The 27,524-nt window shown below is 40.4% G+C and overlaps 1 protein-coding gene across 1 annotated transcript; it reads right to left on the reverse strand.

Moving 5' to 3' along the window:
- Positions 1 to 3: 3 nt before the first annotated feature.
- Positions 4 to 27,485, reverse strand: myripa (myosin VIIA and Rab interacting protein a). Its single transcript, XM_070845776.1, has 15 exons — positions 27,338 to 27,485; positions 19,862 to 20,083; positions 16,236 to 16,372; positions 11,833 to 11,913; positions 9,959 to 10,056; positions 9,467 to 9,547; positions 9,053 to 9,196; positions 8,059 to 8,194; positions 7,009 to 7,556; positions 4,477 to 6,411; positions 2,823 to 3,002; positions 2,278 to 2,439; positions 1,854 to 1,952; positions 1,695 to 1,755; positions 4 to 770 (listed from the first exon to the last, which is right to left on the reverse strand). Exons 1-15 carry the CDS (start codon positions 27,445 to 27,447, stop codon positions 754 to 756), a joined length of 4,011 nt encoding a protein of 1,336 aa, XP_070701877.1. The 5' UTR covers positions 27,448 to 27,485; the 3' UTR covers positions 4 to 753.
- Positions 27,486 to 27,524: the final 39 nt, after the last annotated feature.

Here is a 27,524-nt window from a genome sequence, read left to right on the forward strand (position 1 = left end):
GAGGCAACTCTGAATTTTTTCTTTATTTTCTGATAAACAGATATGTACACTACAACATTAACAACCATGGAAGAATACAGGTCTAGCTATATTTATTTTAGACATGATACGGCCTCGCAACAATTTCTAACATGCTTTACTTGTTCCCACATATGTGTAATCTGTGTATTTATGATAGAACAGTAAAAATTGTAAATTGCACGTTTTATTCAGTAGCTGTACTGCTGATGATTTGTGTATTGTCAGTCGTTTAGCTTTGTTCATCAGTAAGTTAAATAGATGGCTATAAAAATTTTGTTAAAACATTAAGATTTTTGTGTATATGTGCTGTATAAGGTGGTAATTTAAATTTTATATCACTTTTTGGAAATGTTAAAAATGTCACTGATTTTCTTGCTCTTGCATTTAAAGAGTTGATGGTTGACCTGCTGCTCTGTATCACATTGATCAACGTTGATAAATATTCTAAACCGTTTGGTCATCAATCTGAAAATAAAGTAGTTTTTTAATCTACTGTACATTTTGATAAGATCATACAAGAATCAGGTTTCCTTCTTTTTAAATCAGTGACATACTACACAAGATACACATACAGTATTAGTGTCCTGTATTATCTGAGGCATGTGTAGTTTAAAATGATAATTAAGGCAAATGGTGTCTGAATGGATCACTTAAGACTGGCCTGAAGGCTGCAGAGTGTCGGGGTCAAGGCACCGCTGTGTTGGAGGTACTGCAAAGGTCCTGGGCCCCTGATTAGGCTTCCTTGTCTTCTGAGAATCAGACAAAATAAAGAAAATTATGCATTCATTTGTAATCAAGTTTCAAAAGTGATCTGAGGTACTGAAAAAAAAAAAAAACAGTCAAACAGCATTTCTTTTGAATTTCATAAACAGTCAGAAAAACACTAAGTTAGTGCATTTTTGTATTTGTGTTCCTAGTGCAGCAGAACAAAACAATCAGCCTATTCCAAACAACAGTTTGGAATAGGCCGATTGTTTTGTTCTGCTCATTCGATCAGTTTCACTCTCCACACTGCATCCATGTTACTTTCCTCAGTAATACCCCGACCAAGCCTGAAGGGTTCTCAATATGCACACACACCTGAGGCAGAGAGGTCGCCATTTTGGCTACATGCTTCCTTTTAATGAGATCTTTACTGGTTTAATGTCTTTTTGACATAAACGTGTGCCTGGAGACCACCAAACTATGAAAAAACATCATCCTCTCTCTTTTTCTCCTCCATTTTTCAGTAAACCTGTGTGAAAACGCTGTTTAGATTTGGCTCCCTTTATGATGTCATAAGGTGATCTGCTGAACATATGATCTCTTCCCGCCCACAGAAACCCCCCCAACTCCACCTCACTGACTCCAGCTCCTAACATGAAGATGTCAAATGCGAGAGCAAAGCATGCAGACTGTTTTGTTCTTCTAAAACGGAGCGTTTAGAAAGAACCTGAAAACAGCAGCCATGTTTGCGCTGAGAAAATCAATGTGAACCTGAAAAAATGAAGAACACAGGTCCTTAAACTTTCACATCCACAGACCTGCCAAGAGCTGTTCACAGAACACACAGACACACTCCTTTCCTTAAAGATTTTGCAGCAGCGATTTGCACGTATTTGACAAATGCTTATGTTTTATGCCTGTTGGTGTGAAACACACAGTTAATGTTGTATAAAATGCGTGTTTCTTACCTTTGACTGGTGGTGCAGGTAATCGCCTCCTCAGCTGTCTTGATGAGTCCAGGGTGATAGGCTGCAAGTGAAACATAAGATGTTTTTTGTTCTTGTTCAAGGTATTTGACATAATGTTGTGGTAGTGACACTCTTGTGATATAACGGCAGGTACAGCACCATAACTGGAATGGTCTTGGTCTTAGAGGAGCGTGACTGTGTGTCCACGTTGAGGCCTGCACTCTTCAGGGCAGCAATTCTGGCCGAGATGTCGCAGATCTACAGCAGAAACAAACAGGAAGCATTGATGTAGATTTAGATGCAGACTGTTACAGTTTTTCCATCTTTGACTGCAGCGCCTCCTTTAGGTCACTGCAGCATGTTTTTAAACACCAGAACCCTTGTGCCAAAATGACACATACCAAGTTAAACTCCATCAGTGTGGCTTGTTAAACATTAGATGGCACATTTCTAGTAAATCAGGGTTTGAGTGTCGCAGTTGGGAACTAAAACTAAAGTATTCAGGCCTAAAATAAGCTGCAGAACGCTTTGCTAATGTGCCATTTTGAGCAATAAACGGGGTTCTTGACCAGCTTTAACCCACCTGTAGATCAGACTGTTGGACTTTGGCAGCTGCTGATGCGACCTGCTCCTCCAGGAAGGACAGCTCCATATCAGACGTGGTAGTGCAGACGCCCCTGGCACATTCCTCCAAGTCATTCAGCTCCGCCTCCAGACTGTACACCGCCCCGGCCGCTACGTACACCTGCAGGATACACAGCACAAGATTAACTTCACAATGGAGTATTTTAAATTAGGACCAAGGATTATTGTGATTACTTAATTTCAACCTGTTTTTACGTCAAAAGTCACAGTTACTCTTTTGTTTCACCCTTTTCTGAAAAAAGCATGTTGTGTGCATAATATATACAGTAAATGTATTATGAAATCAGTCATGTTCATTTCAATCCTCACAGTGCGATTAGAGTGCAAAACAAAACATTCAGCACGTTTAGTAATATTATGTAATATTTCAGCCAGACCTTCTATATTTGGTCACATATTCATATCTAAGTTAATCTTTAATTGCACTTCTTGTGTCATTCCTGTGTCTTTGGTCCGTGCAAATATTGATGAAGATGTACTTACGTTCTCCTCCAGTCTGGAGAACTGCTGCTCCAGTTTCTTGTGGTCGGTGTCGGGGGGCAGCGAGACGCTGGAGAGTCGGGCGTCGTCTCCTCCCTCGGCTCCCTGCAGCAGATCTTCAGTGGCGTTCAGCACCCTCAGGACCTCAGTGGTGATGTTGCGCAGAGACACTGCCGAGTATCTCTGCAACACATACACACTTTGTACCCTCAATTTTATTCTTAGATTCTTGACACACCTGTTGACACGACGTGTATCAGATAAAACCTATAAAGACAGAGACTCCTGCAGTGTTCTGACCATAATAAGATGCAAAAACTCTTCAGTGAAACTCAGATTAAATGTTGTTACATGGATTAGCAGCAGTTTACATCAAGGTGGGCCACTCTTATTCAAGGAAAAAAGGAAAACACATACAAAATTTAAAAAGTTCTCTATTAGACTTAAAATTAATATGATTAGCTGCTACGTTACTGGGTGATGTTTTGAAGAAAATGTGTGACCTGAACAACAACATACAGAAAATTAAATTAGGGAATTAGTTGCATGCATGAAAAACATGAAAGCAACAAGAACAAAAGTGCAAATAAAGTAAGTCAGCGTTTTAATCATCAATCATCGCAAACCGCGCAGCCTTCCTAAATCAAAAGATGGTCTCACCTGCTCCAGCAGAGTTGATAGAAACTGTATTGTTTTGCAAAGCTCCATGTCGCTACCCTACAGCACACAGAGCACAGAAGAGGAAACACAGGACAGACAGGGGCAGAAAACCAGCGTCAAGCAGAGTGGTTAAGTAGTTAGTTGCACTGCAAAGAGAAGTTTATAAGGAGAGTTACTCAGATCAAGCTCCTGCCAGCTGTAGTGACTCTATGTAGGTAACTTCTGCTGAGGACTGAGGCCACGAATGGCAATTAAAGTGAAGTGTGTGAGTAACACGAATGGACAAGAGTTGTAAATTTAACAAAGCAACCTGAACACAACGCTCACTAACGAGGTTCCTCCTGCGATTTCAACTGCAACTGACAGCTGTGCATAATCCAGCCAATCCCAGCCTGCTGATGAGGACCGTGAGCTGCAGTTAAAAAAGCTCTTAAGTGGACCTTGAGTTTAAATAATGTGGTCAAATCATCTCCAGAGTTTAGGGAGGAGGAAGCGTTGGATTTGTATTAAGAATATAAATGCAAAAATAACTGTACATCATTTTATTCTGTTCTAAATTTCATTATTTTTTCATTATTTCATTATATGTTTGTAGCATGACAGGGATACAACTTGCATTTCGTTATGTAACCCTATGTTGTAAAATGACCTGAACACCCTGAGCTAAAGTTTGCTAACAGTAGCCAACATTCATCACCATTAACTACTGGTCAGACTAGACCAAGTGAGGCTGCAGCAGCAAATCCCCTGAGTGCAGTCACATGTGAGGATGTATTGTATTGATTCTCTTTCAAAAGTTACACTTTAGAGTCACTTTAAAGCTAAAATCACAGCAGACTGTTAGTGGAAAATATACGGTATAAAAAGGCCTCTGATACTGTGTCTGACTTTTGTTATGCTTACAGGGAGCCACCCACAGTGACGTTGCATGTATGCATCACCGTCCAGAGTGGGAGATAAAAATAGGAAGACATAGGTTTTAAGCTGTAGTGCTTACGATTTTAATCTCCTCTGGTGACAGAAACCCCCCCTGCAGAGATGACGTGCTGCTATCCTCCGTGTTTCCTTCCTGTGTTTCCTCGAGTCTTTCATGTGTTTCTTTACTGTGACGGCCTCCCTGTGCGGTATCTGTCCCAGCTGTGACTCTTCCTCTTCTTTCCTCTTGTTTGTCATCATCCCCTTCTACTCTTCTACATGTCTGTTTGTCCTCATTTCTCTCAGCAGTCCCTTCGATTGTTACAACTAGAGTTTTTTCTTTTGCGAGGTTTCTTTTTTCCTGTGGATCTGTGTCTTTTTCCTGCTGCTCATTTTTACTCCCGCCTGTCACGTCTCCACTCTCCTTTATTCTGGAACCATCTCCCCCAATTTGCTCAGTTTTGTTTCCTCCTGCTCCTTCTCTCACAGCTGGCATCGCATTGTCGCCGCGACTTTGAAACTCTTTAGCGCTTCCTGTCTCCTCTGATGCATCTGGGCTTACTGCATCAACAGCCTTGTCCTCGAATCCACTTTGTCCCCCTAATTCTACTCTCTCATCTGTCTCTCCTTCCTCTGGCTCTCCATTTATTCTTTCCCCAGCTTCATGTAACGTCTCTCCCTGCATGTCCTCCAGAGTCATCATCAACATGCTGCTGATTATCCTGTTAAATTCTGCATCTTCCTCATCGCTGTCCGCTGCTGCCCATTTCTCCTCACTCTCTTTGCCTTCTCTGATCTCGTCCTCCTCCTGTCCCTCTTCGTCTGGCCACTTCGCCTCTGGCTGATTCTCTTTTGTCTCATGTGAATCCATTATCTCCTCCGTTCTCTTGTCCACTTTCAAAACTTCTACTTTTTCTTCACATATAAGTCCCTTCCTTTTATCCTCAATCATTACTCTCTCATCCTTGCAATCTTTCTCCACCTCTAATTTACCTTGGACGTCTTTTGTCTGACCATCCAAAGCATTCTCATTTCTTTCATCCCTTAAATCAAACATTCTCACATCCAAATCTCCTAATGATTCTCTCCTCCTCTGATTCTTTCCCACTGCTTCCTCCCACATGCAGCTCTCAATTCCTCCTTCATTTACCTCCTGCGTGGATGAAAACTGAGAGGCACCGACTACACTGGCCAAATCACGGAGCTGAGCTGCCTGGACAGCTTTTTCTGCCTCCAGTTTCCAACGCGACTCTTCCTCCAGCCCCTCTTCACCTCTGCCTGCTCTGTCCAACTCATCCTCCGTGGATGAAAATTGGGTGGCGCTGACTTGGTTTGCTAATCTGCACACTTTCACCGCCAGCTCCTCCTCCTCCTCTCCTGTCTTCTTCTCTTCACCCTCGACACCGACTCTGTCCAGCTCATCCTCTGTGGAGGAGAACTGATTGGCCCTGACTTCTTTTTCCAGCTGACAGAGTTTATAAGTAAGTCCGTCTGTCTTTTCCCTCTCCTGCTGCTCTTTATTTTCCTCCCCTACATCTTCATCCCCATCTCCCTTCCACTCTCCTCCACTCTGGCCAACTTTGTCTGACAAATCATCAGTAGACGAGAAGTATGTGAGTCTGGACTGTGTGATGAGCCTGTATAATCTACATTTCATCTCTTCCTCATCTTCTTTCTCGTCCTCCGTTCTTCCTTCACCCAAGTCGATCTCCATTCTCCACAAACGCTCATCTTCTTCATCTCCGTTCTCGCTTCCTCGTCTCTTCTCCTCCCTCCGTCGATTAATTCTAGCATCTGTCACTCCATCCACGTCTTCCTCCCCAGTGGAGGAGTCAGACACTCGGCCTGCTAGCTGCTGTAGCTTTGACTTGAGCTCCTGGTCCATCTGATTGGCTCGGCGTCCTGTGATGTCACTCTCACGGTCAAAAGGCTCAGGGGTCATGCCTCCAGAGGTCACAGTGTCGGGGGTCACAGCATCAGACGTATGTTGGGAACGGTTGTCTGTTTTACTGTAATCCTGTGAACGTAAGACACAGAAATAAAAATGGATCATAAAAATAGATGAATATTTCTGTGGTGAATGAAGTGTGATCTCTCCTTGTGTTCATAATATCGGTAGATTCAGCATTCAGAAGCAGGTCAACTCTACAGAGTAAGATAAAGCAAGACCCCTGAACAAGCTATACCAACAACTGTTTGTTAACAAAAAAAACTATTTAATCAGATGCACCAAACTAATACTGATGTAATCTATTAAAACAGTCCTGCACTAAACCCCACCTTCATGTGACACTGTTTCAGACGGCCGTTGATTCAATCCCCTGGTAATTACTAAAGCCGCAGGTTGTGGTGCTGTTGTATTATATTATATCAGACTAAGAGGTGTTTCACCCCATTAATACAAATGAAGTAAGACAGGAGGGCACGTACTTCTATTTACTATTAACTTACAAGGAATTTAGGGCAGCACCTAATTATTATTTTCCTTCTCAATTAATCTGGTGATTACTTGTTTGATTATTCAGTTAATCCTTTGGTCTGCAAAATGTCAAAAAAAAAACAACAACAACAGCAACAAAAAGTGAATTAATAAATGATGTGACTTATTTCTTACCAGTGCAGAAGATGAAGAAGGAAGTGCTGACTCTTTTTTACTTTTCCTTTTCTTGTGTGATCTCTTGACTTTGCCCACTTTTGGCTCAGATGCCCCCTTGCTTTCCTCTTCCTCTCCTGCTCCTTCCACGTTAAAGTTCACGTCGATGATGTTGGTCCTGCAGGAAGACGGAGGTCTCCTGATCTCTGCAGGCACCTTCCTCTTAAAAAAACCCAGCAGAGATTTATTAGGCTTCCAGTTCCCCTCTGAGTCTGAGAACAGATCTTCTCTGCTGCCTCGGGGGCCCGTCAGTGGGGACGGGGTTCGGTCTCGTGGGTTGAAGTTAGAGTCTGTCATCTTCCTGTGGAACTCGTGGAGGGCGGCACCCCAGGAGCAGTCGGGCTCGGGTTTGGATTCGTTGTCGGAGCCCATGCCTTCGTAGGCGGACACCACTCCAGACTCCCTCTCCAAGGCGCTGAAGACCAGGCTCTTCCTTTTGGTCAGCAGGCTGGGACGCGACAGCTGGGCGCTCTGCAGGGCAATCCAGTTCCCGTCTGGGCTCTTCAGCACTGAGGGCACACCCCCGTATATGAGCACAAAGACCATATGCCAAGCAAGCATACCACACCAAGTACAACCACAGATGCAGCAACACAAACAAAAACAAACACAGTGGAGGCAGGTATTAGCTAACATTATTATATCAATTAGAAATCACTAGTATTATATAAAGTTGTGTTTAATCCTTTAACTTAATATAGAATTCGTTTTCTGTGTTACATACGATCACATGACAGTTAATTGATTATTTTAGAAGTGCAAAGGAATCCAGTTCACCCTTTTTTGAATTTTAGAACTGTCAAAGCAGGAAAAACACAAGTGGCTGATAATGAGGACTGAATTCCTTCTGCTCTTACTGCGACACTTAATGTAGTGTGTGTTCATGTTGTGATTTACAGTTATATGACTTTCCTACTTTGAGAGTCAAAATGTCTGTTTCTGGTGCAACAAAGCCTGAAACGATGATGATGAGTGGGTTCAAGTACAAAACACTGAGCAAAAAGATCATACTGGCGTTGTCCAGCCGGTCTACGCTCTTCCAGGTTGACATCGCAGACCCACCACCTTCCTTCTTTAATGCCTGTGGAGAGTCTTGTAGCAGACCTGGAGCGTCATTGTCCAACAGGGAGAAGGCAGAGTGTGACCTCTGAGAAGATACATATGACAGAAAAACCGACTGAAAAGTGGAATATCTATGTATCTGTTGTGTCACAGCCATCTGTTGTAGTTTTATCTGCAATCATTCTTTAGGTAAACTGGATACCAGTGATAAAATAAAGTCAACAGAGGGGTTTAACCAGCAGAGGTCAGCATATGCCAGATAAATACAACACGTACAGCGATGTACAAACACCACAGTGTAAAAAATAAACCCTTACAGGTAAAGGTCCTTCATTTAAAATCCTACTGAAGTATAAAAGTACAATCAGCAGACTGTATTTAAGGTAAAAGTACTAATTCTGCAGAGAGACTGATTGATAAGCTTATACATGAGATTATTAGATTGTTAATACTGATGTATTCATGTGTAAGAAGGATTTTAGTGTTGGCGTTGGATGAGGTGGAGCTTGGAGTTTGGTAGTTTAGTCCAGTGGTTTTCAGCTGAGGGTTGGGGCCCCTCCAAAGGGTCACAAGATAAATCTGAGGGGTCGTGAGAGGATTACTGCTTATACTAATGTACTAAGTCTATTCATATTTTGTATTATCCTTTAATCTTTGCTTTTTCTATTAAAGATCGGATCATTTTATCAGTTTAGGCCTCTAGCGGTTATCTAAATTTACCCGTCAGAGAAGTTTAGAGGGAAGATCTTTCTATGGTGCTAACAAATCCTAGACATGCTGCTTTTTTGTAAAGGTCAAACAGGTTGGAAACCTGTGATATAATCTACTAAATACAAGTACAGTATTTGACTTAATTATTTTCCACGCAACCATTTCAGACAACAGAGCCCCTGCACATTTATCGTACTGTACATGTTGTATGATTGTGTTGTGTCATTTTTACCCAGAGACTTGACTGTTGTTTAGAGGAGCTGGAGGCTTGATCATGGGCGGACTGATGATGACGAAGATCAGTGTTGTGTTCAAGTGACCAATCCTGTTCGTATTCTGCCCTCATCCCAGCCAAAGTCTTCCTCCTGCTAATAATCTAAGTCGGACAGAAATGTGATTGGTGCTGCATGTGGCTCTGGTCTCACACAGAACACACAAAGCAGCTGGTTTTCCTGTTTCACAGCAAATTAATGGTTTGTTAATTAATGGGTTTAATATTCACATATTAAATGGGGCTTACATTTGAGTATTACACAATGGCTTTTCACACACAGTAAATCAACCTAATTATACACTATAAAACATCTGTTACTGTACAGAGTGAGTATCTGCAGCTCGGACAGCAAACTCTAATGTCCTGTCTTACTTTCTGCACAATAGTTTTGGCCAGTTCCTCAATGAGCTCTGCTCGGTGCTCCCGCAGATACTGTGCCTCATTCTGCTTCTCCTGGTGAACAAACACACAAACACACAAATTAGGCAGCACCATTTAACTTACAAATAGTTGTTGTAAATCTTTGAAGAATTTAGTGGCCCTGACATTGTTGTATACTGTGGTATTAATCGTTTGGGTTGCAGCATAATCCTGACGGTTTTGCATAATTTGACTCAAACTCAAAGAGAAAAAGCAGAGAAGTCAGATTAAGGAGGAACTCGATGAAAGGACTGCAGATCGCAGCAAATCAATGAAAAAATCATTTCTCATGAGTTGCCGTTTATAGAAAAATTGTAATTTCAGTGCAACAAAATTGTTAACAAAATAATCAGCAGTTTTTGCATGACATTGTTTGTAGATGAGCAATGCAACAACTCATGAATAATGACAGACTATTTATATGATGTGAACAAGATAAATAACCTGACTGGCGGTGTCAAACTCAGCCTTGGAAATGGCTTCGTCTATGGCCTCTTCTGCCACCCGTAAGGCCACACTGAGTGTCTCCGCCATGCTGTGCTCTGAACACAAAGAAACGCAATGATTACTTATTTTGTTATTACCTGAATGATCCTTCAAACAGAAATGAAATCAAAGCAAAAACACAATTCATTTGTTGCAATTATGTAAAACTGGACGAAGTAATTGGTTCCTTTTCAGTTCAATTCTGTTTTTAAGCCCTGTGTTACTGATCTGTTTTCACTGGCTCATTCATGCTACTACAGACACTACAGACAGAGACACGACCATCAGGCCACTGCAGCTCTTCATTCATGTTTGCAGTCACTTATCCTGTGCAGTGAACTGGGGGAGTGAGGAGAAGCGAGGGCAGAGCGGGACAGAGGAGGCAAACGAGAAAGAAGAAAAGACCAAAGCACAACAAGAATCATCCGACTATTCATCTCTCCGCTGTTTCATCTCCTGTAAAGGATTAGATTCATGGCAGCTGGGAACAAATGTGAGTTTATGGATTTATGAGAGGATTACAAGGACCTCAAAATAACATTGAACTGGGTAATGTGGCCTCAGAGGGTCAAATGAAGTGACTTTGTTGTGAAGATGGAATTACGCACTCGCTGTCATGAGGCTGGACCACCAACCAGGCAGAATGGCCCTGAAGGTGACGGGTTGTGTGGTAATTTGATTAAATGATTTAATGTAAATTGACATAGAGAGGTTTCTTTTAATGACTTTTTTCATTAAAATCTTGAGGCCTTGTCTTTTAGAGGGCTTGTGTCAAAATCTAGATTTAACAGACCAGTTTAACATCCTGAGAAATACGTTTATTCTTTTTTTTCCTCCAGATAATCACACAAGGAGGAGATAGTTTGCTTAAAGACTGCAAACAGGTGGAAACAGCCAGCTTGGCTCTGTCCACACAACAATATGCACCTATAAGCGCCTAAAGCTAGAGAGGCGTGTTGTGAATTACTATTCACAGGGTCAAGAATAAGTTTCGCACACTAATTAGCATGTAAGTAGAATGTTAAATCAGTACAGAAAATAAAATTGAAAGATCCCTACGGTGATTCTTTGAGCCAAATTTTGTTATGTGTGGACAGTTTCCAGTTTTCAGTTGATGCTAAGCTAACAGCTGCACCAGACAGATTACAGTAGTATCAATCTTCAAACTTTTGCTTAACACCTTCACTATATCCGGTGATATTGTGAATACATAGTGCATATTCCTACATCAATTAGCACTTGGTTAACTTCTAAAAGTTGGGGAAGACATTCGGGGGATGATTTTTTCCCCAAGTGAATCCATCCTTGGCATGTCAGAGTATCAGCTGCTCCATTTCAGTACACAGTTACAACTGATAACAGACATCTTTCACCACTGTCATTGTAAATGATTAGTTCTCCCTCAACAAGAGGTACTTTAAGGGACTCAAACACTTCTGCCACTGTTACTGCTGTCCCTACTACATTAATATTCAATATGATGCAATGAGAGTCAGCTATTCACATATGGTATTAGAGAAAGTGTTTATCAGACCTCAGGCTCATAATTATTTTTTATTATTCTGCCATTCAGTGCACAGTTTATTTGAAATGTTGCACAAAAACATATTAGTTGAAAGTATGTAGAAGAATAACACAATACCATATATTATATTGGATCGAACTGATTTTTTTCATTTGGTTTTGTCCATGTGTTACCAGAAGATGTCTTGACACAGACATAAAAACTGTATGAAACTGTATGGAAAGCTTGTCTAAAGGTGTCCAATGCACATAACCAGGTGCACAGAATAAACGAGGACCTGTGAAATCATTATAAAACATTTCTGCACCTTCAGTTTGTCTGTAGAAGGTTGAGTCGCTCCCACAGACGCTGCCCTCATTGCAGATGCTCTCCTCGTAGGCACTGCCCTCTGCGCGTATACACACACACGCGCACACACACACACAGATGTTGACATGAAAAGACAGATACAGTCGACTATTTCTTTCAGTAGAAAGCATAATTAATTCAAAACATCCAATCCAAAACAACCAAATATAATTGTTTAACAGAATTAAGTAAATGTTTGATCTGTGCTGTATAGGACAGTATTAATGCCAGAGCATAAGGGACAAAAAAATAAAAGGGAGTTTTATTTATTTAATTTAATTTATTTAATTTTATTTTTTTGCATTTTTGAGAATAAAATCAAAATACGAGAAAAGTAAAACTTTGAGAATTAGTGCCAGACATAATAAAAAATTAATCAGTGAAAAAGTATTTCTAGAATCTGAAATGTTGACAATAGTTAAAATGTCGAGAATAAATCCATGTATAAAATCATTTCAAGATTAAAGTTAAATTTATATGTACTAATGTTAGTAATTTGTTTTTTTTCCATGTGTAACTTTAATACTGAAAGCTGGACTTTATTCTTGATATGCAAAAAATCTTCCTTCTCTCATTATGTTCAGGTGTAATATTTTAAATACGTGACTCTGAACTTGATGACGAAGCAGCAGAGAGCTCAGTCCTTCTGTAGAAAACTCTGAGCACTGAGCTCTTTTCACGTCATGTAAATATTCATGCAACAATGCAGCCATTTGTGGTTATATAAGTGCATTAGAGCGGCTTGGTATTACCAAGTGACCTGATCTGTGTGCAGCAGGCGCTGGTTCAGAGGTAGAGCGCACAGGGTCACTTCCAATCATTTTAAGGGGTAAAGAGAGGACTTAAACCAAGTGATATGAACTCTAGATTACTTTGCAGACTGCACTCTACTCCCCTTTCATTGGTAAAAACCCTATAGGCAAGCATGAGTTCAGTGATGTGGAATTAAGACAAAATGAGGATCTTCTATGTGCTTTATGGGCTGGAGGATCTGTAGATCTGTGGATTGTGTTTCTGAGACCCCCGGCAGTGTGTGTGTGTGTGTGCGCGTGCTGTAACATCTAATGAGTCTGGACACATTTGGCCGCAGTAAAGGGACATGAAAAAGACACATGGCCAGCACAGTCGCCTCTACTGTAGCAGCTAAAGGTCACAGAAAGCTTACAGGAACCATATATAGATGAGTAGATGTATGCCACTGTATTATATTCATACATAGAAACATAGTATTCATGTGGTGTGAATCACAATGTTCAACAATTACAGGTGCAACTCTAAAAGGATGAGTTTCACCCTGTTCAACACATTTTTAAAAACAAAAACACAATTTCACAGAGATCCTAAATAATAAATATCTTTGTAACACACAATGTGCAACAATTATTTTTATTATTATTATCTCAACATCCATAGCTGAGAGCGCCACTATGAGGATCACAGGCTTGGGTTTTTTTAATGACTGTGCATGACTCCAAGTCTTGTTTTTCGCTGGAGTTTATTTTGTGTAAATAGAAAACAAACTAAGAAAAAACTTTATATTCACATCATTTTGACTTCTGACTGCTTTCTACAATGTCTGTATTTATAATACCGCACACACAATGAGCATCAGGTAATGTTTACTATGTCTGTAAATGTTCTTCTGCTCCTCAGTTGCCGTTTTGCTTTACTTTTTACAGAAGTATTTCTCAAAGCACTGTTGATGGGCTGTGGTAGTGTCTTGAGGGGGCAATGTCACACTGCTACACAAAAATCACACAGATGATGCCTGAACCCACAGCTATTAGTTCCCAAATGTCAGCTCTATTAATTCTGATGCTATTCATGCAGCTCACATTGTTCTTATGCAAAGCAACATTAGCAGAGCCCTCCATGAGTCAGACTATGCAGATTGGATTTGGCTGAATAAACACTGCTGAATTTCCAGTGTGGCTCGGTCATAAACAAATGAAAATGTATGATATGTGTGTGCGAAGAGTGTGTGCGAGTGAGCGGAAAATGAAAACAGAGCTACGTAAACCAGAATGAGACGCTGAGGCGGTGAGTTGATGCCAGCCCACATCAGTGCTGCTCCCACAAGGGTCACAGCTCTGCATTATCTGCAGTCAGCGACCTCTCCTCCACAAAACACTCATAATTCTCTGAAATCCCTTGTCTGTTCAATCAGATCAGAGACTCTGAACTAATGGCCCAGAGATGCACTCCTCCGCCTGTCCCTGGCTAGCTGGAGCATATGCTGCCTTATTCGAAGCACTGTATAGTACTACAAAGCTCCTACCCTGCCTATATTTGTGCTAAATGCTGCACATTAAGATGTGTAGGACCGCTTAAAACAGCTTCCTCCTAAATCTAGACTGTGCCTTGCAATGTTTAACTATTGGATAATAAGTCCTAGAAAATCTATTGTATGATTTTCTTTAATCAAAGACTATATTTTTCACTGTCATTGCTGAAATATAAATAGGTTTCATTTGAAAGTTCTAGGAAATAAAACTACTACATAAACCTTGAAAAACTATATTGTTAAACAACTTTTTCCAAGGTCAAGAATAACATTCACACTCAGTTTAAATATAACTGATACATCAACCAATGATGATCACTGACTAAAAACATACTGCACACTTTAACGCATCTTTTTAAGCTTTTAACTAAATTATGTAATTGTACTGTAATGGAACACATCAATGCTGGTGTTTTACAGTTCTAACTAAATATATAAAAATCTACATTTCATGAATTGAAAATGGTTTAACACACCATATCTACCGTTTTAACTCCGCTTGAAATTTACAAGGCCAATGCTGAGACAGACTCCAGCAGTTGGGACCTGTCCTACGTCATGAACTATAGAGAACGAGCGCTGAGAGCTCCAGCTTTGGACATTACTGGGGCTGGAGTCAATGGCTCAAAATGATCACAATCCTCCACCACACTTATGTTCATTTTAGAAGATTGTGGAGGGGGAGAAGTCTTCCACCTCAAAAGAGCCCTCTGTTGCAATTATGTGCCGCTCTTCCTCCCCTCTCCTCCCTACTTGCCCACCTCTATGTTATATCTTGCAGGAAATGTAGTTAGGCTTAGACTTGGAGGTGATGTTATACTTTGGAGGAAAATGAACTCAGTCAAAAAAAAAGATTTTTCTCATTCTGTGGTGGCACAAGTATGTAGATCAGCCTTAACTGATTTTTGGCACATCAAGCTGAAAACACAACATTGGCATGTTATCCCCTTACAAAGCTGATATCGCTCATGTGTCAGCAAGCAGTTGCTCATTTACACATTCAGCAAACATTGAGCAACATTATCATTTATTTGCCATTGCATTTCTGGCCACGTGGAAAGATTAAGTCCAACTATTACTCTCCTTTAGCTCTGATTTTGGTCTCCACCAACTCCTGAGAAAAATACCTGACTCTTAAGCAGCTAAATCCTTGGCTATGTTAACCAGCTAGTCGCTGTGTCTGTCTGCTGTTAGTTGCTGAGCAGGGAGTGAACAGTGGGAGCTTTTTAAATGAAAACAGCTGCCTGCTGTGGCCAAACATGATGCTGTGAGATCAACAATCAATTAACTGTTGGCTTGTAAAACCAAAACAAAGGACTGAAAGATGCCAAAATGCTCCATAGAACTGAGGGGAACTGCATCTCTAATATTGCACACAGCTATTTGATCCTTCATTTAAATAATAATCTTGATTAGTGCAGCTTTAAAACAGGCAGTGAGTGAATTAGTACACCCAGACTGTGTTAAAAAAAAAAAAAGTTACATGGCTATATACTGTATAATGAAGCCCAAACAACGACAACAAACAGCACCACTGAGTCCCTGATTCCCTGCTGAACGATATGAAGGCAGCAAACAAATATAAAAAAAAACTTGGAGTCTGGCAGCAGCAAGAATAATCTGCTAAAGTTATGTGAAATGAAAGCCAAGCAAGAACTTAATCCTGTTTCACTCTCTTCCTTACATCCTGTTATACACTGCTTTGAGATATGAAACAGCAAAAAACACACTGAAACATACACATAAAAAAATCAGTGCATTTCAGACACATATCTTCATAAAAACATAAATTTCTTGGACAAACTTTGATTTCTAATGAAAGCAGATACTCTAGAGTAATCTGTGCACAGCATTCAGTACAGGATTAGGCTTGTAGAAAAGATCTGAACAAGTCACACACTGGATTTCAGATTTCAGATTTTCCCCATGTGTGTCACATAAGACAGGTTAGGCACGCTAAAGATTTGTTCTTCTTCTTCTCTCTAGCAACCATCAAAAAACAAATAAACAACTAGTCATATTACCAAAGTTAATGGGAACATGTGTTAGGCACAACATTAATGAGCGGAGTGGTTTACCAGTAAGCTCTGAAAGCGCGCTGTGCTCCACCAAGTGCTTCCTGTAAAGAGTCTTCAGCACTTTGGAGCTGCCAAACCTCTTGAAGCGCTTCTTCACATTAGTGTAGAACCACTCCAGTGACTGTGTCTTCAACAACCTGAGAGAGACAAACAAACAGATTCATGTTTCATCAACACACATCTTATTCTGTGCCAACATTTTTTATTCATCTTCATAGCACCCTGAGTGACTCAAACTGAGTAGATTCAGACACTAACAGGTGTCAAAAGCTGCAGACTTGGTTTTACTGGTGATATGATGTTCTTCTTACATGATTTGGTCTATACTCTTATTGAATTTTAACTATTATGTATACTCTTTTGTAGGGTGTGAAGGTTGTCTTAGTCTATTTGCATTTATTGTTATAAGAATGAATACAGTTTTTTTCTGTCTCCTTGCCCAGTTGAGACTTTCACCTGATTAAATTAAGAAAAATCAATGAAAAATGACGACTGCCAAAACCATTTAATTATGCTGCACATAAACAGATTTTTTTGGGGGGAAAATGGAAATTGCCAATTACACACAAATGCACAAAGTACTTGATAACTAATGAGATAAACTCCACCACATATTTACTGTGGATCACAGATAGTTAAACTTGAGGGGACAGAGGCCTCTGGACGGACACGCACGCACTCACAGTTGTACTTGTTAACCCGTGACCAGGTATCACAGGTATATGCAGTGCACATGAACAAACTGATCACAAACTTCATGCTTCATGGACTTAAGTGCCGTCACAAGGCTGAACGGTCCTGTGCACAGTTTGACTCACAGATGAACACATCCAGCTGCAGGCAGCTGTGCAGGTTGACCTCTACTCTGCAGCCAACCACCATCGTTAGCCAAACACTGCTGTGTAAAGTATGTTGACAGGCAGGACACTCAGCTGGCCCGAGGAGCTGCTCCTAGAAATGTGTGAGAGACTGAATGCTCATCTGCATACATGCATCCCTCCGAGTGTTCGATCAAGTTGCAACAGTGTCGTGTTCATCAGCATCTTATGACTCCTCTTGAACTGAATTAGTCATTTAAATCACTTGAAGCCTGTTAGCAAAGCCACTGTGCTTGTGGTGGACTACCAGAGGAACAAAATGGCCACTGTCCTGGTGGATCCAGGGAGAGGAAGTGAAGAGGGTGGACTCATACAAGTACCTTGGCATCCAAATCCACAAAAAAAACTGTACTGGACTGGCCTTACAACCCTGCTGTTTAAGTGTATGTCAAATTCCTTGTATGTGTTCACATGCTTTGCTAAAAAAGCTGATTCTGATGGCGTAGCTGTGACAGTAGACAACCCTTCAAATGTGGATGTTGCTACAAGGAAGCTAAATTCTAAAATGTGGATGCTTCACACACATCTACACACCGACCTCCAGTTTCAAGGTGGACATCCCAAAGTAGCGTCACCAATTCAGCATCCGACCAAATGGGGAGCACAGTCACAATCTCGCCTTCTTACGACGTTGAATAACAAAAAGAAAAGTGTGTTTCTGCAGAACATAATGATGCCACAGTGAATTTGACCTTTGACCTTTGGGATGTAAAATATCATCAGGTCATAATTTTTTCGACAGTTGTGTGAAATGTTGTCATAATTAACATGAATTCCTGATTTATGGCCAAAAACATGTTTTGTGCTGGCACAGTTACCTTTGATCTTTGGCCACCAAAATCTAATCAGGTTATCCTCGAGTCCGAGTGGACGATTGTGCCAAATTTAAAGAAATTCCCTCAAGGTGTTCATGAGGGAGGGAGGGACACCCCGAAAGCATAATGTTTCCAGCAACAGCTGTCCCCAGCACAGAGGCATAAAGACAACATATTGATGTGAAAGAGGTCGCTGGTAGTGATGAACCTACAGAGAATTATCACTCAAATCTGCAGCCCTCCCCCCATAATGTCATTCATGATTAACATAATGGGTGTATTATCAAAGAGGGTTTTGCAGTAGACCAGATTCATGTTTCATCTTCAAGTTTCAACATCTAAATTAATATAAACCTGGATGTAATTGAATGTTGAGGAATGACAGATACAGGGTATTGCAGAGATATTCATGTCAGCATGTTTAATGAGTTACCATCTGCTCGGTGTGCTGTTGAGTTGCAGCGTGGTGGCGGGAGTCAGTGAGTGTGTGTACAGTGAGTGTGTTGACAGGAGGTGGAGGCGACACAGAGAGTCTGCGAGTGTGACACATCTTTAGGTAACTCATTCGGTGGTGAGACTCCCACAGACCGAAGAGACGAGTGGAGAAAACTGTCAGTGAGGTTTAACTATCAGCTCTCCTGTCAAATCAGTCGCTCTGAAAAGAAGTGGCTACATCATTAAGCTGGCTGAGATGGAAGTAAACAATATTATGGCAAGTTATTAGACAGCTCTAAACAGTCCAGTGAAAGTGATTTTGTTTTTGATGTGTTATTGAAGTACTAAATAATAAACTGCAGTGTTTTGACTTCTGACCTTTAGTGGTCACTATCGCCTTTCTGCTTGGATTTTGATCCCTGTGTCTGCATGGGGTTCCTGCAGGTGAATTTGAACGTTTTAATTGCCCACACTGTAGGTGCTGTTGGTATTGCAGTGATTGTCTGTCCAGTCTGTATCCTCCTTCTTGCCCAATGCCTGCTGGGATATCTGCAGCAGCCCAGAAATTATTCAGAGTGGAATAATCAGGTAAAGATAATGGACTTCGGATTACTCTTAACATGCAGTGTTTCTGATATATAGTTTTGTATAAAATACATATATTGTGTGTTTCTGATATATAGTTTTGTATAAAATGCATATATTACAGTTTTTAAAGCGTACATGATGATGTTCACCAGACAAGACAAGACTGTCTGAAAGTGTGTTCTATTATGTGAAGGATTGTCGCATCTGCCCCTCTTCTAGGACAACTGCCTTTTCATCGTTCTGAAACACTTTTGCCTTCAGACATATTTGGACGACACGCTGTGCGGAGTAGTGGTTTTCTGACATACCCTAGGCTTAAGAAAAATATAGAAAAACACCAGTCTTATCCTTTAAAGGAAAACATGAGCCATCCAAACTTTTTTCATGAAGAAGAAAGAAAATATTAAATCGTCCAACACATTTTTCAATTTATCCAATAGGTTTTGACATGTTCATGACCCCAGTAAACCAGACATTTTACTGAATTCATGAAACAAAACTGTCACACCAGAGCTGTAGTTCAGCATCAAAGGCTTTCAATAACACAAAACTCAACACTTCATAAAAAGACCAATTTAATAGAAGAAAAAGGAGAAAAATACCTTTGTGCGTACAGTTTTTGTTGCTTTAGGTCTTCCAACAGCAGAGCCTAGTGAGCCTCTTTCTCCCTGTCATGTTGTGTTACGCTGCCCGATGGCAGACTTTATCCTGCACTGTATCTCAGTGACTATATTATGTGTAATGAGTGCAAAATCCATCTCTCCAGCAGCAGAGTAAGACCTTAATAACCTTTGACGTCACTGTCAGCCTCTCATCCTCAACTTAGCCTTGTGCAATAGACACACACACACACACACACACACACACACACACACACTCTGAATCACCACACTATCACAGCCGACCTTACCTGCTCTTCTGGCAGGCGGAGCAGAGCCACGCTTTGTCCCGCTTGTTGTAGACCCGGCAGGCCTTGCAGACGTTGTAGCAGCAGTCGCGGCACTGCCGCTTGGGGTTGAGTAAGAAGGTGAAGGGCGAGCAGCAGCGGATGCAGCAGCGCTGGTTGAAGCAACTCTGCCGTGACAGCAGGAGGCAGCGACTGCCCTCCTCTTCCAGCTCCTGCTTCAGTTCACTGTGGGGAGTAGGGGGAGGGAGAAGGGATGGTTAGAGGGAGACAGATAGTGAAACCAGGAGTGTGTATGTGTGTCTGAGAGAGAGTGAGTTACACAAAACCAAGGAAAAAATGACATCATATTTAAGTCTAAATATGTGTGTGAGTATGTGTGTGTGTGTGTGTGTGTGTGTGAGAGAGATACAGCGACAGTGGAGGGTTTACTGATTCATATAAGATGATTGTTACAATGACGACATGGAGCACACGTGGACACACAGCTCATAACAGTGATCCTCTGAATGTTAATGAAAATGGAGCAGAAATTAAAGTAGTTTCATAAAGTCGGTCATTTCATCATTTTGTAAACATCATTTGAAGGTAAATGGTGATTGAAAAAAGCAGCAGAATCTCCCTTAATGTACATTATTAATTCCAAGGATGTGAAATGCTGTCAGGGCTTGATCAAAAGTGAAATTCTCATTCATAAATTTAACATTTAAGCAGCACATTTATCATCTCACATTCATTTAAATGCCGCCTGCTGAGCTCATGTAATGGTTAACAGAGGAAGCTGTGCTGAATAATACATCAGTGTGTTTCCTTGACAGCAATCAGACATTTATCATTACTTGACAAAATAGTCTCACCAAGGTCCATTTAGCGGTCGTTTTAGAGCTTTTCATCATTTGGATGATTTCAATCGGCACATGATTTTGCCAAGTAGTAAATTGTAAATGTTAAAATTTCCTTTTTTTGAACACTTTAAGGAGCTCTCTTGTCCATGCTGGTTTAAAAGTAAAGCATCCTTAGCCTTGGAAAAAGCAGTCGACAAAAACAATGTCACAAAAAGCTGTGGCTGTTGTGGAGCTTTCAATCATATCACATGATCTTGAACCTGAGGTCCTTTCCTGACACAGTAACACACTCGTGTTAGCCAATTCCTAACAGGTAAAGCCCAAGGTTACTTTGTTTTGTTCTGCTCTATAAAACTGCACTTGATCGTTCAAGCAGGTTATAGTAATATTAGTTATATTAATAAAAAGCTTATTTAATATCATAATATTACAGCAGTGTCACAGGAAGTGTGCTTGGACCTCAGTCTGAGAAAAACTGTTTACATTTCCAAAGACTGCAGTTGTGAGGAAGGTTTGGGTGGAGGCTAACAGTTCTCTGCATCTCTCCATTGATCTGTATTCACCAAATGATGCTCATAGCGATTTGAGTTAAATCCCTCTGGTGGTAATATATTACATACACCACGTTACACAAGATAACGACACTCTACATGTAGCTGCTGTTTCATTTTGACTTTGTTTCTCTAGATGAATGTTAAACAACTTGGACAACTGTGTCCATCTCACCCTCACTTGTAGCTTGTCATCTATATGCTATGAAAAATGAATGCGATATATTCTTAATGTCGCCTTCTGAGCACTGAGAACCGATCGTATTTTAATCACTGAATATAAAATATCTAGAGCTGAGCTAGAAAGTAGTTAAAGTAGTGATTCAAAAATCTACATTTCTGAGTAAACTCTATCTGCTAATGAAGGCCAAGTGATATGATTGAAAGCTCAGAAGAGGCACTAAATGAACATTGTGATAAGACTGCTTTCTCAGATGTTATAAGCTGCTAAGGTCAAGCTTGAGCTCTGATCTCAGTTTTCTTAGTTAATGTTTTACATGTTAAATAGTCACTGAAACATATAGCAAATCTATGTTCATATAAAAGTAGATTAATGATTAAAGTATTTTTTAAAAACTTGACGCAGATGAAAACAATCGTGTGGAGTCATAGCAGAACAGTTTTTACAACAAATCTCATGCAATCACATGCAAAACGTTTCAGTCAAAATGTAACATCTGTTTGCTCATATTACTAGTTTCCCTGCAAACCCCTTTCATAGAAATACTAGTGGAAAGCACTGAAGCGTCCACAAACACTCACACATGAATGGTCACATACACATCTCGAGCAGAAGCTTTGAGATGATAGAATAAGAAATTACAGCAGAAAAATAAGATGGTTGGAGGCAGAAGAGAGACGAATGGAAACTGGTGTAACTAGCGCTGCAAGGAAAGTGTCACAAAAAATACATTATTTTCACATCAGGACTGCAGGAGCATCAGCCGCGACTGAATCATTTATAGGTGATTACTGCTGGAGACTGATGGAGTCTGACAGAGGCCGGAAACAAAAGGAGCCACTGTGGGGTTCAAGGTTGCTTTCATCCCTGTTTTAAATGACTCGAAGTCAAAATGTGAAGCAAAAATTACATTTCCCATTTCGCTGTAATCAGCGTCTGGACAGACTTTACACACGTGAAGGCAAACCAGAAACTGTTGTTTTAAAGTGAATTGGAGTGTACTGTATGTAGTTTATGGGGAGAAGAAGTTTGACTTGAATAGAAAGAGAAAATACCTCAAAGTGACTGTAATGAACTTCTGATGAATCTGGACATATTGAAGAATGAGAAAAGGACTGAATAACACACTAAAGCTAACTAATTGCTTGTTCATTGTCTATAAAATATCAGAATGTATGAAAAATGACCTGCACAATTTCCTTAAGCCCAAAATGATGCCTGCAAATGTCTTGTTTTGTCTAAAAAGCTAAAACAGGACCTGTTCATTTTGGGGATTTCTGCTTAAAATCGTGATTTGAACAACTGATCGATTATCAGAATCGCTTCTGCCGATTGTAACAGTAAGAAGTCCTTCTCTGAAAGCCACATTTCTTGTGTGTTAACACAGCCAGTTCTGACAGCAGTAACCTTTAGGCCACATTTTCTGCAACTCCAAACTATAAAAATTTAACGGTGTCCCTCAGATGCCTGTCTGACAGAGAGACGGCTGCCCTCTCACCACAGCAGCAGACTCCATTACTGAAGCTCACTGGACGTTATAAATAACTCTGAGACGGGACACACACGCAGTCAGACAGACACAGACACATGAAGACATTTTCAGCAAGACGAGTAACTTGCAGAACAGTACAGTTCTGCACAGTAAACAATATCCCATGTAAACACACTTCAGACTCCTCTCACACTTCTGACGGGCCAAAAGTGTAGCTAAGAAGCCAACAGTGGAAGCAACAACAGTCTCTCTCTCTGTCTCTGCACCTCGAGAGGCTCAAGCTGTCATGCAGAATAATCCTCACAAAAAGTCTGTTTCTTGACGATAAACTCGTGTGACGTCCACTAATATGTTCTTGCATTTGTGTGAATGTATATTTGTTTATTTGTCTTGTGTTAAAATATTTTAAAGGGATCTGTTTCTTTCTTGTTTTAGGAGGAAGAATGCTGATTATTATAATTAATGTTATATCTTGCCATGAACCTTCTGTTGGTGCAAATCTTTCAAGGATTCATTTGAATATTGTATCACAAAAATGACTACTACATTTGCTAACATTCAAGCATTCACCATAGTATTACATGCACTAAAGAGTAGATTAGATTCTAGTAAATAGGACACTATGAGCTATGCATATGAATAAAATACATACAAATATGGAAATGAACCAATACATTTTGAAAATAATTGCAGAGGGTTCAGTAAGCACATCGTCTCTGTCTGTCTCATCATTCATTAAACTGTTACGTTGATGCTTTTTCTTGTAACACTGAATGCAACTTCACGTCCACAGACCTCCTCTCTCAATCAGCCAGCATGTGTGTGCGCACTCCGGAGGTGCAGAGTGCCAAGCGAGTGCCAGAGTGTGTGTGTGTGTGTGTGCGTGTGTGTGTGTGTGTGTGTGTGTGTGTGTGCGTGTGTAGGTGTGTGTGTGTAGGTGTGTGTGCGTGTGTGTGTGCTATGTGTGGGCAGGTGGCACAAACAGAGGAACACATGCCAGCAGTCCCCAAATCATCAGGTGCAGTGGCAATGAACTGGCTCCTGTGGATTTTTCCTGAGAACTTGTTATTCTGCTGGGAGACTTAACAAGATAAACACAGTCTGACATTTGTGCCATTTCAACATCAGCACATTTCATAACAAATTCATACTCACAACACAGTCGGTCTGCAGCTGTATCCAGCAGATTTTGCTTGAATCTAACAAATTGTTTGCTTTCCGTCAGAAATACCATAACACATACACACTCCGTTTCCAATTTATTAGATACACCTCACTGAAACTATTCCAGTTTAATACAATAAACCTTTGAAGTTGTAATTCAGAGAGGTGAAAATTCTGTAGTTTACAGTAGTCAAAACTATGTACATACAACTATCCATGTTCCTATACATGTAAGTACTTCGCTCTGCCTCACTTCAGAGATTATAAGCACTAATTACTGTTCATTCTTCACAACTTCAATCCTGATTACAGTGGATTACTTGAAACAAAAAGTATAATAAATGTGTACAAGCACTAAATAGGTGTGATTAATATGCCACAAGTCATCCTGATCGTCCCCTTTTTTTTTTCAAAGTCAGTATTATTATCTAAAGAAGTTGTGCTGTTGCAACAATCAAGAACAAGGAAGGAAGGTTTTATTGAACATGAGATCAGATCAAGTATGAAAAAGTATGTGATATTTCACTTATCTTCCAAAGCCACCTTTACAAGATCACGTCCAGTGATGCAAGATTCAGGCCAGATGAGCTCAGAGTTTAACAGCGACGGTTTCTCTGTGCACGAGATGATGAGAGCCACAAGAAACAGCAGCAAAATCCAACAGTGTGTTGATTTCTCATCTGTATTCCTTCCTGAACTTCAGCTCTAGACGCTGATTGCTTTCCTACGCTGCCCCGTCCATTACTCAACGCTGTTTGACATTCAGTGAGGCTCCTGGATTTTATCTCAGGGGGTGTCGGTGCAGAAATTACAAAGCAGGATGCATGAAGACAGAGCCCACTTAACGACTAGAGGATTGAGGAAGCGGCGCACAACCTGCATGACATGAGGGATTTACCACGTATCTGTGATATATCTTATCTGACAATGTGCTTCTGCTAAAGACGGCATGTGGTGTGAATGTGTTCATCATCATTTAGCAAGTTAAATGTGAGATAGGCCTTATCAGGCTCCAAACAAATAAAGACATCAGTATGAATTTTCTTAAACTGCTCCTTTGAGCCACATGTCAGTCCAGTCATACCTGCTGCAGTAAACAACAACAAGATTAGCTGTAAATAAGCACCTTGCTTACCACACTTGAAGTTAGACAAAGTAGAAAGCTCACCGCTTAATCGCTTTGGGTAATGTCACATGGGAATTTACCCAGAAACCCTCCTGTTACAAGGGTAACACTGACTCATTTAGAGCTAAATTTACACAGTGGAGGAAAGTAACTTAAGTACATTTACTCAAACACTGTACTTATGTGGTATTTGTACTTTACGTCAACACCACTGTCAGGAGGAAGTATTATAAATGTAATTACCGTTAAGTTACCGTTCAGAATAAAGGTTTCACATAAAAACATACAAGCTTGTGAAATAAAACACATTATTAAAGATTAAAAACAGTCTCAACTGCTGAGACATTCTCAGGAGTTGATTTCTGTCATTTTGACTCACAGCATCAGTCCCTTGGATACATAAGGCGCTATATAAATAAAGATTGATTGATTGATTGATTGATAAGGCTTTACTTGAAAGGCTCATGGACACCTTCAGTTTCTTGTAAACAGGAAATGTTCATAGGCAAGAGAAGAGACAGCTGCCATATACTGTCCATTTACTAACAATAAACTTTATTGAATACAACTTCAGTCCCTAGACTGAAACATTGTATTTAATAAAGATTTTAAAAAAGTAAAAGGACAGTATGTGGAAGCTGTCCCTTCTTTGTTCTAGAGGCGAAATTATTCCTGTACAGGCCTTTTTTTTAAACTTAGAAGTTAATCTCTGCAGTATCGGCCTTTATTTCCTTCACTGCTATTATTTTAACCATTTCATGTTTCTATTGTTTGTAATTTGGTTTTCAGTTAAGATGCACTGAGGAGTTTTCTCACATACAAGCAAAACTTTAAACTACACACTATTATTTAGAGTTTATGAGCATTATTGAGAGTATCTATTACTACAGCAAATATCATGATAAATTGATAAATTGATTTTGACTCTTTTAAGGAAATCACAGCCATTAAGTTTGTCTTGCATGTGTGGTCCCATTTCTTATCTTCTGGCTGGTTCTCAGACCACTGAAAGCCTTTTTGGTTAGATAAGCTGATGACTAATGTGTGAAAGAACAAAGCATGACATAAACATGTTCTTCTTACTTATTTTTGACAAGCACACAAACATTTCCTACCACTATTACGAAGTCAGGTCAGTATAAAACACTAGACTCGTTTCAAACCCACTAAATTATCATATTGCTCTGTGTTTGTACGTATTTTGTCTGGGCCCTGAGGGCTGGATAGATGTTTTGAGGAAGCTGGTCTGAGTACAGCAGGAAAGGGAGGTCACTTCCTGTCCTGTGGTATGAGGACACACTTCAGAGTAGAGAGGGAAACATCTGCAGACGTCTAAAAATTCCTCAACTACAACCAGACTCTCATTTACACTCATTTATCTCTAGACTCACAAAAATGTTCTGACGTTGGTTTGAGCTGCTGTATGAAGCTCTGTAGTGATTTTCATATCATGGTTTAAGTGTCCAGTCTGAAATTTAGCAGTTTTGGTTCACCATCACTGCTCTCACTGTCTTTTTTAGTGTTTTCAGTTCTACGCGGTGGCTGAAAAACCTCAGCAGCAAACAGACACAGGCAGCAGCTAGCTGGTGAACACAGTGGAGCATTTAGCAGCTCGAGAGAGATATTTCCCCCATGATTTGGTGAAGACCAAAACAGAGCTAAAATAGCATGAATATTGGACTTATATTCATTAGGTGGCTACAACCAGGACTCCAAATGCATAATAATGTTGCCAAAGTTAACTGTAAATTCACCATATTCACTTTGACTGAGCTTGTTTCCTTAAAACCAAAACAATGAGACCAAATGACACTAAAATGCTCTGTAGAGCCAATTCTCTGTGTACTTTTACTTTTGACACTTGAAGTATATTTTGATGCTTGTTCCATTCCCTTTTAATTAAGTAAAATTTTAAATTCTTGTAGCACTATTCCTGCACTGTGGTATTACCTCGTAAGTAAAAGATATGAAGTCAGTCTAGACTTTCATGTGCTAAAAGTGCTGAGAATGAGTACTCATGAGGGAATGACTCACTGCGTCTTTCAGGGGGTCACACAGCTGGTTGACTGAGCTTCTAACTACTCTGAGGCCCAAACCTGTGAAATACGGAGGTCAGGACTAACCTGAGGCGTTCCTCCTCCGTCTTGCGCAGCCTCATGTCCCTCTGCACCACCTGCAGCACATGCTCCGCCTCGTGGTCCGTCAGACCCGTCAGATCTAACTTACGACCCATCGCTGACACGCCTCCGGCTGTCCCTCAGCCCCTCTGACCAACCAGTTAGCCTGTTTTTATCATCTAAAGAGGAGAAA

Source organism: Pempheris klunzingeri, chromosome 15 (genome assembly GCF_042242105.1).
Source record: "Pempheris klunzingeri isolate RE-2024b chromosome 15, fPemKlu1.hap1, whole genome shotgun sequence".
Classification (NCBI taxonomy): domain Eukaryota; kingdom Metazoa; phylum Chordata; class Actinopteri; order Acropomatiformes; family Pempheridae; genus Pempheris; species Pempheris klunzingeri.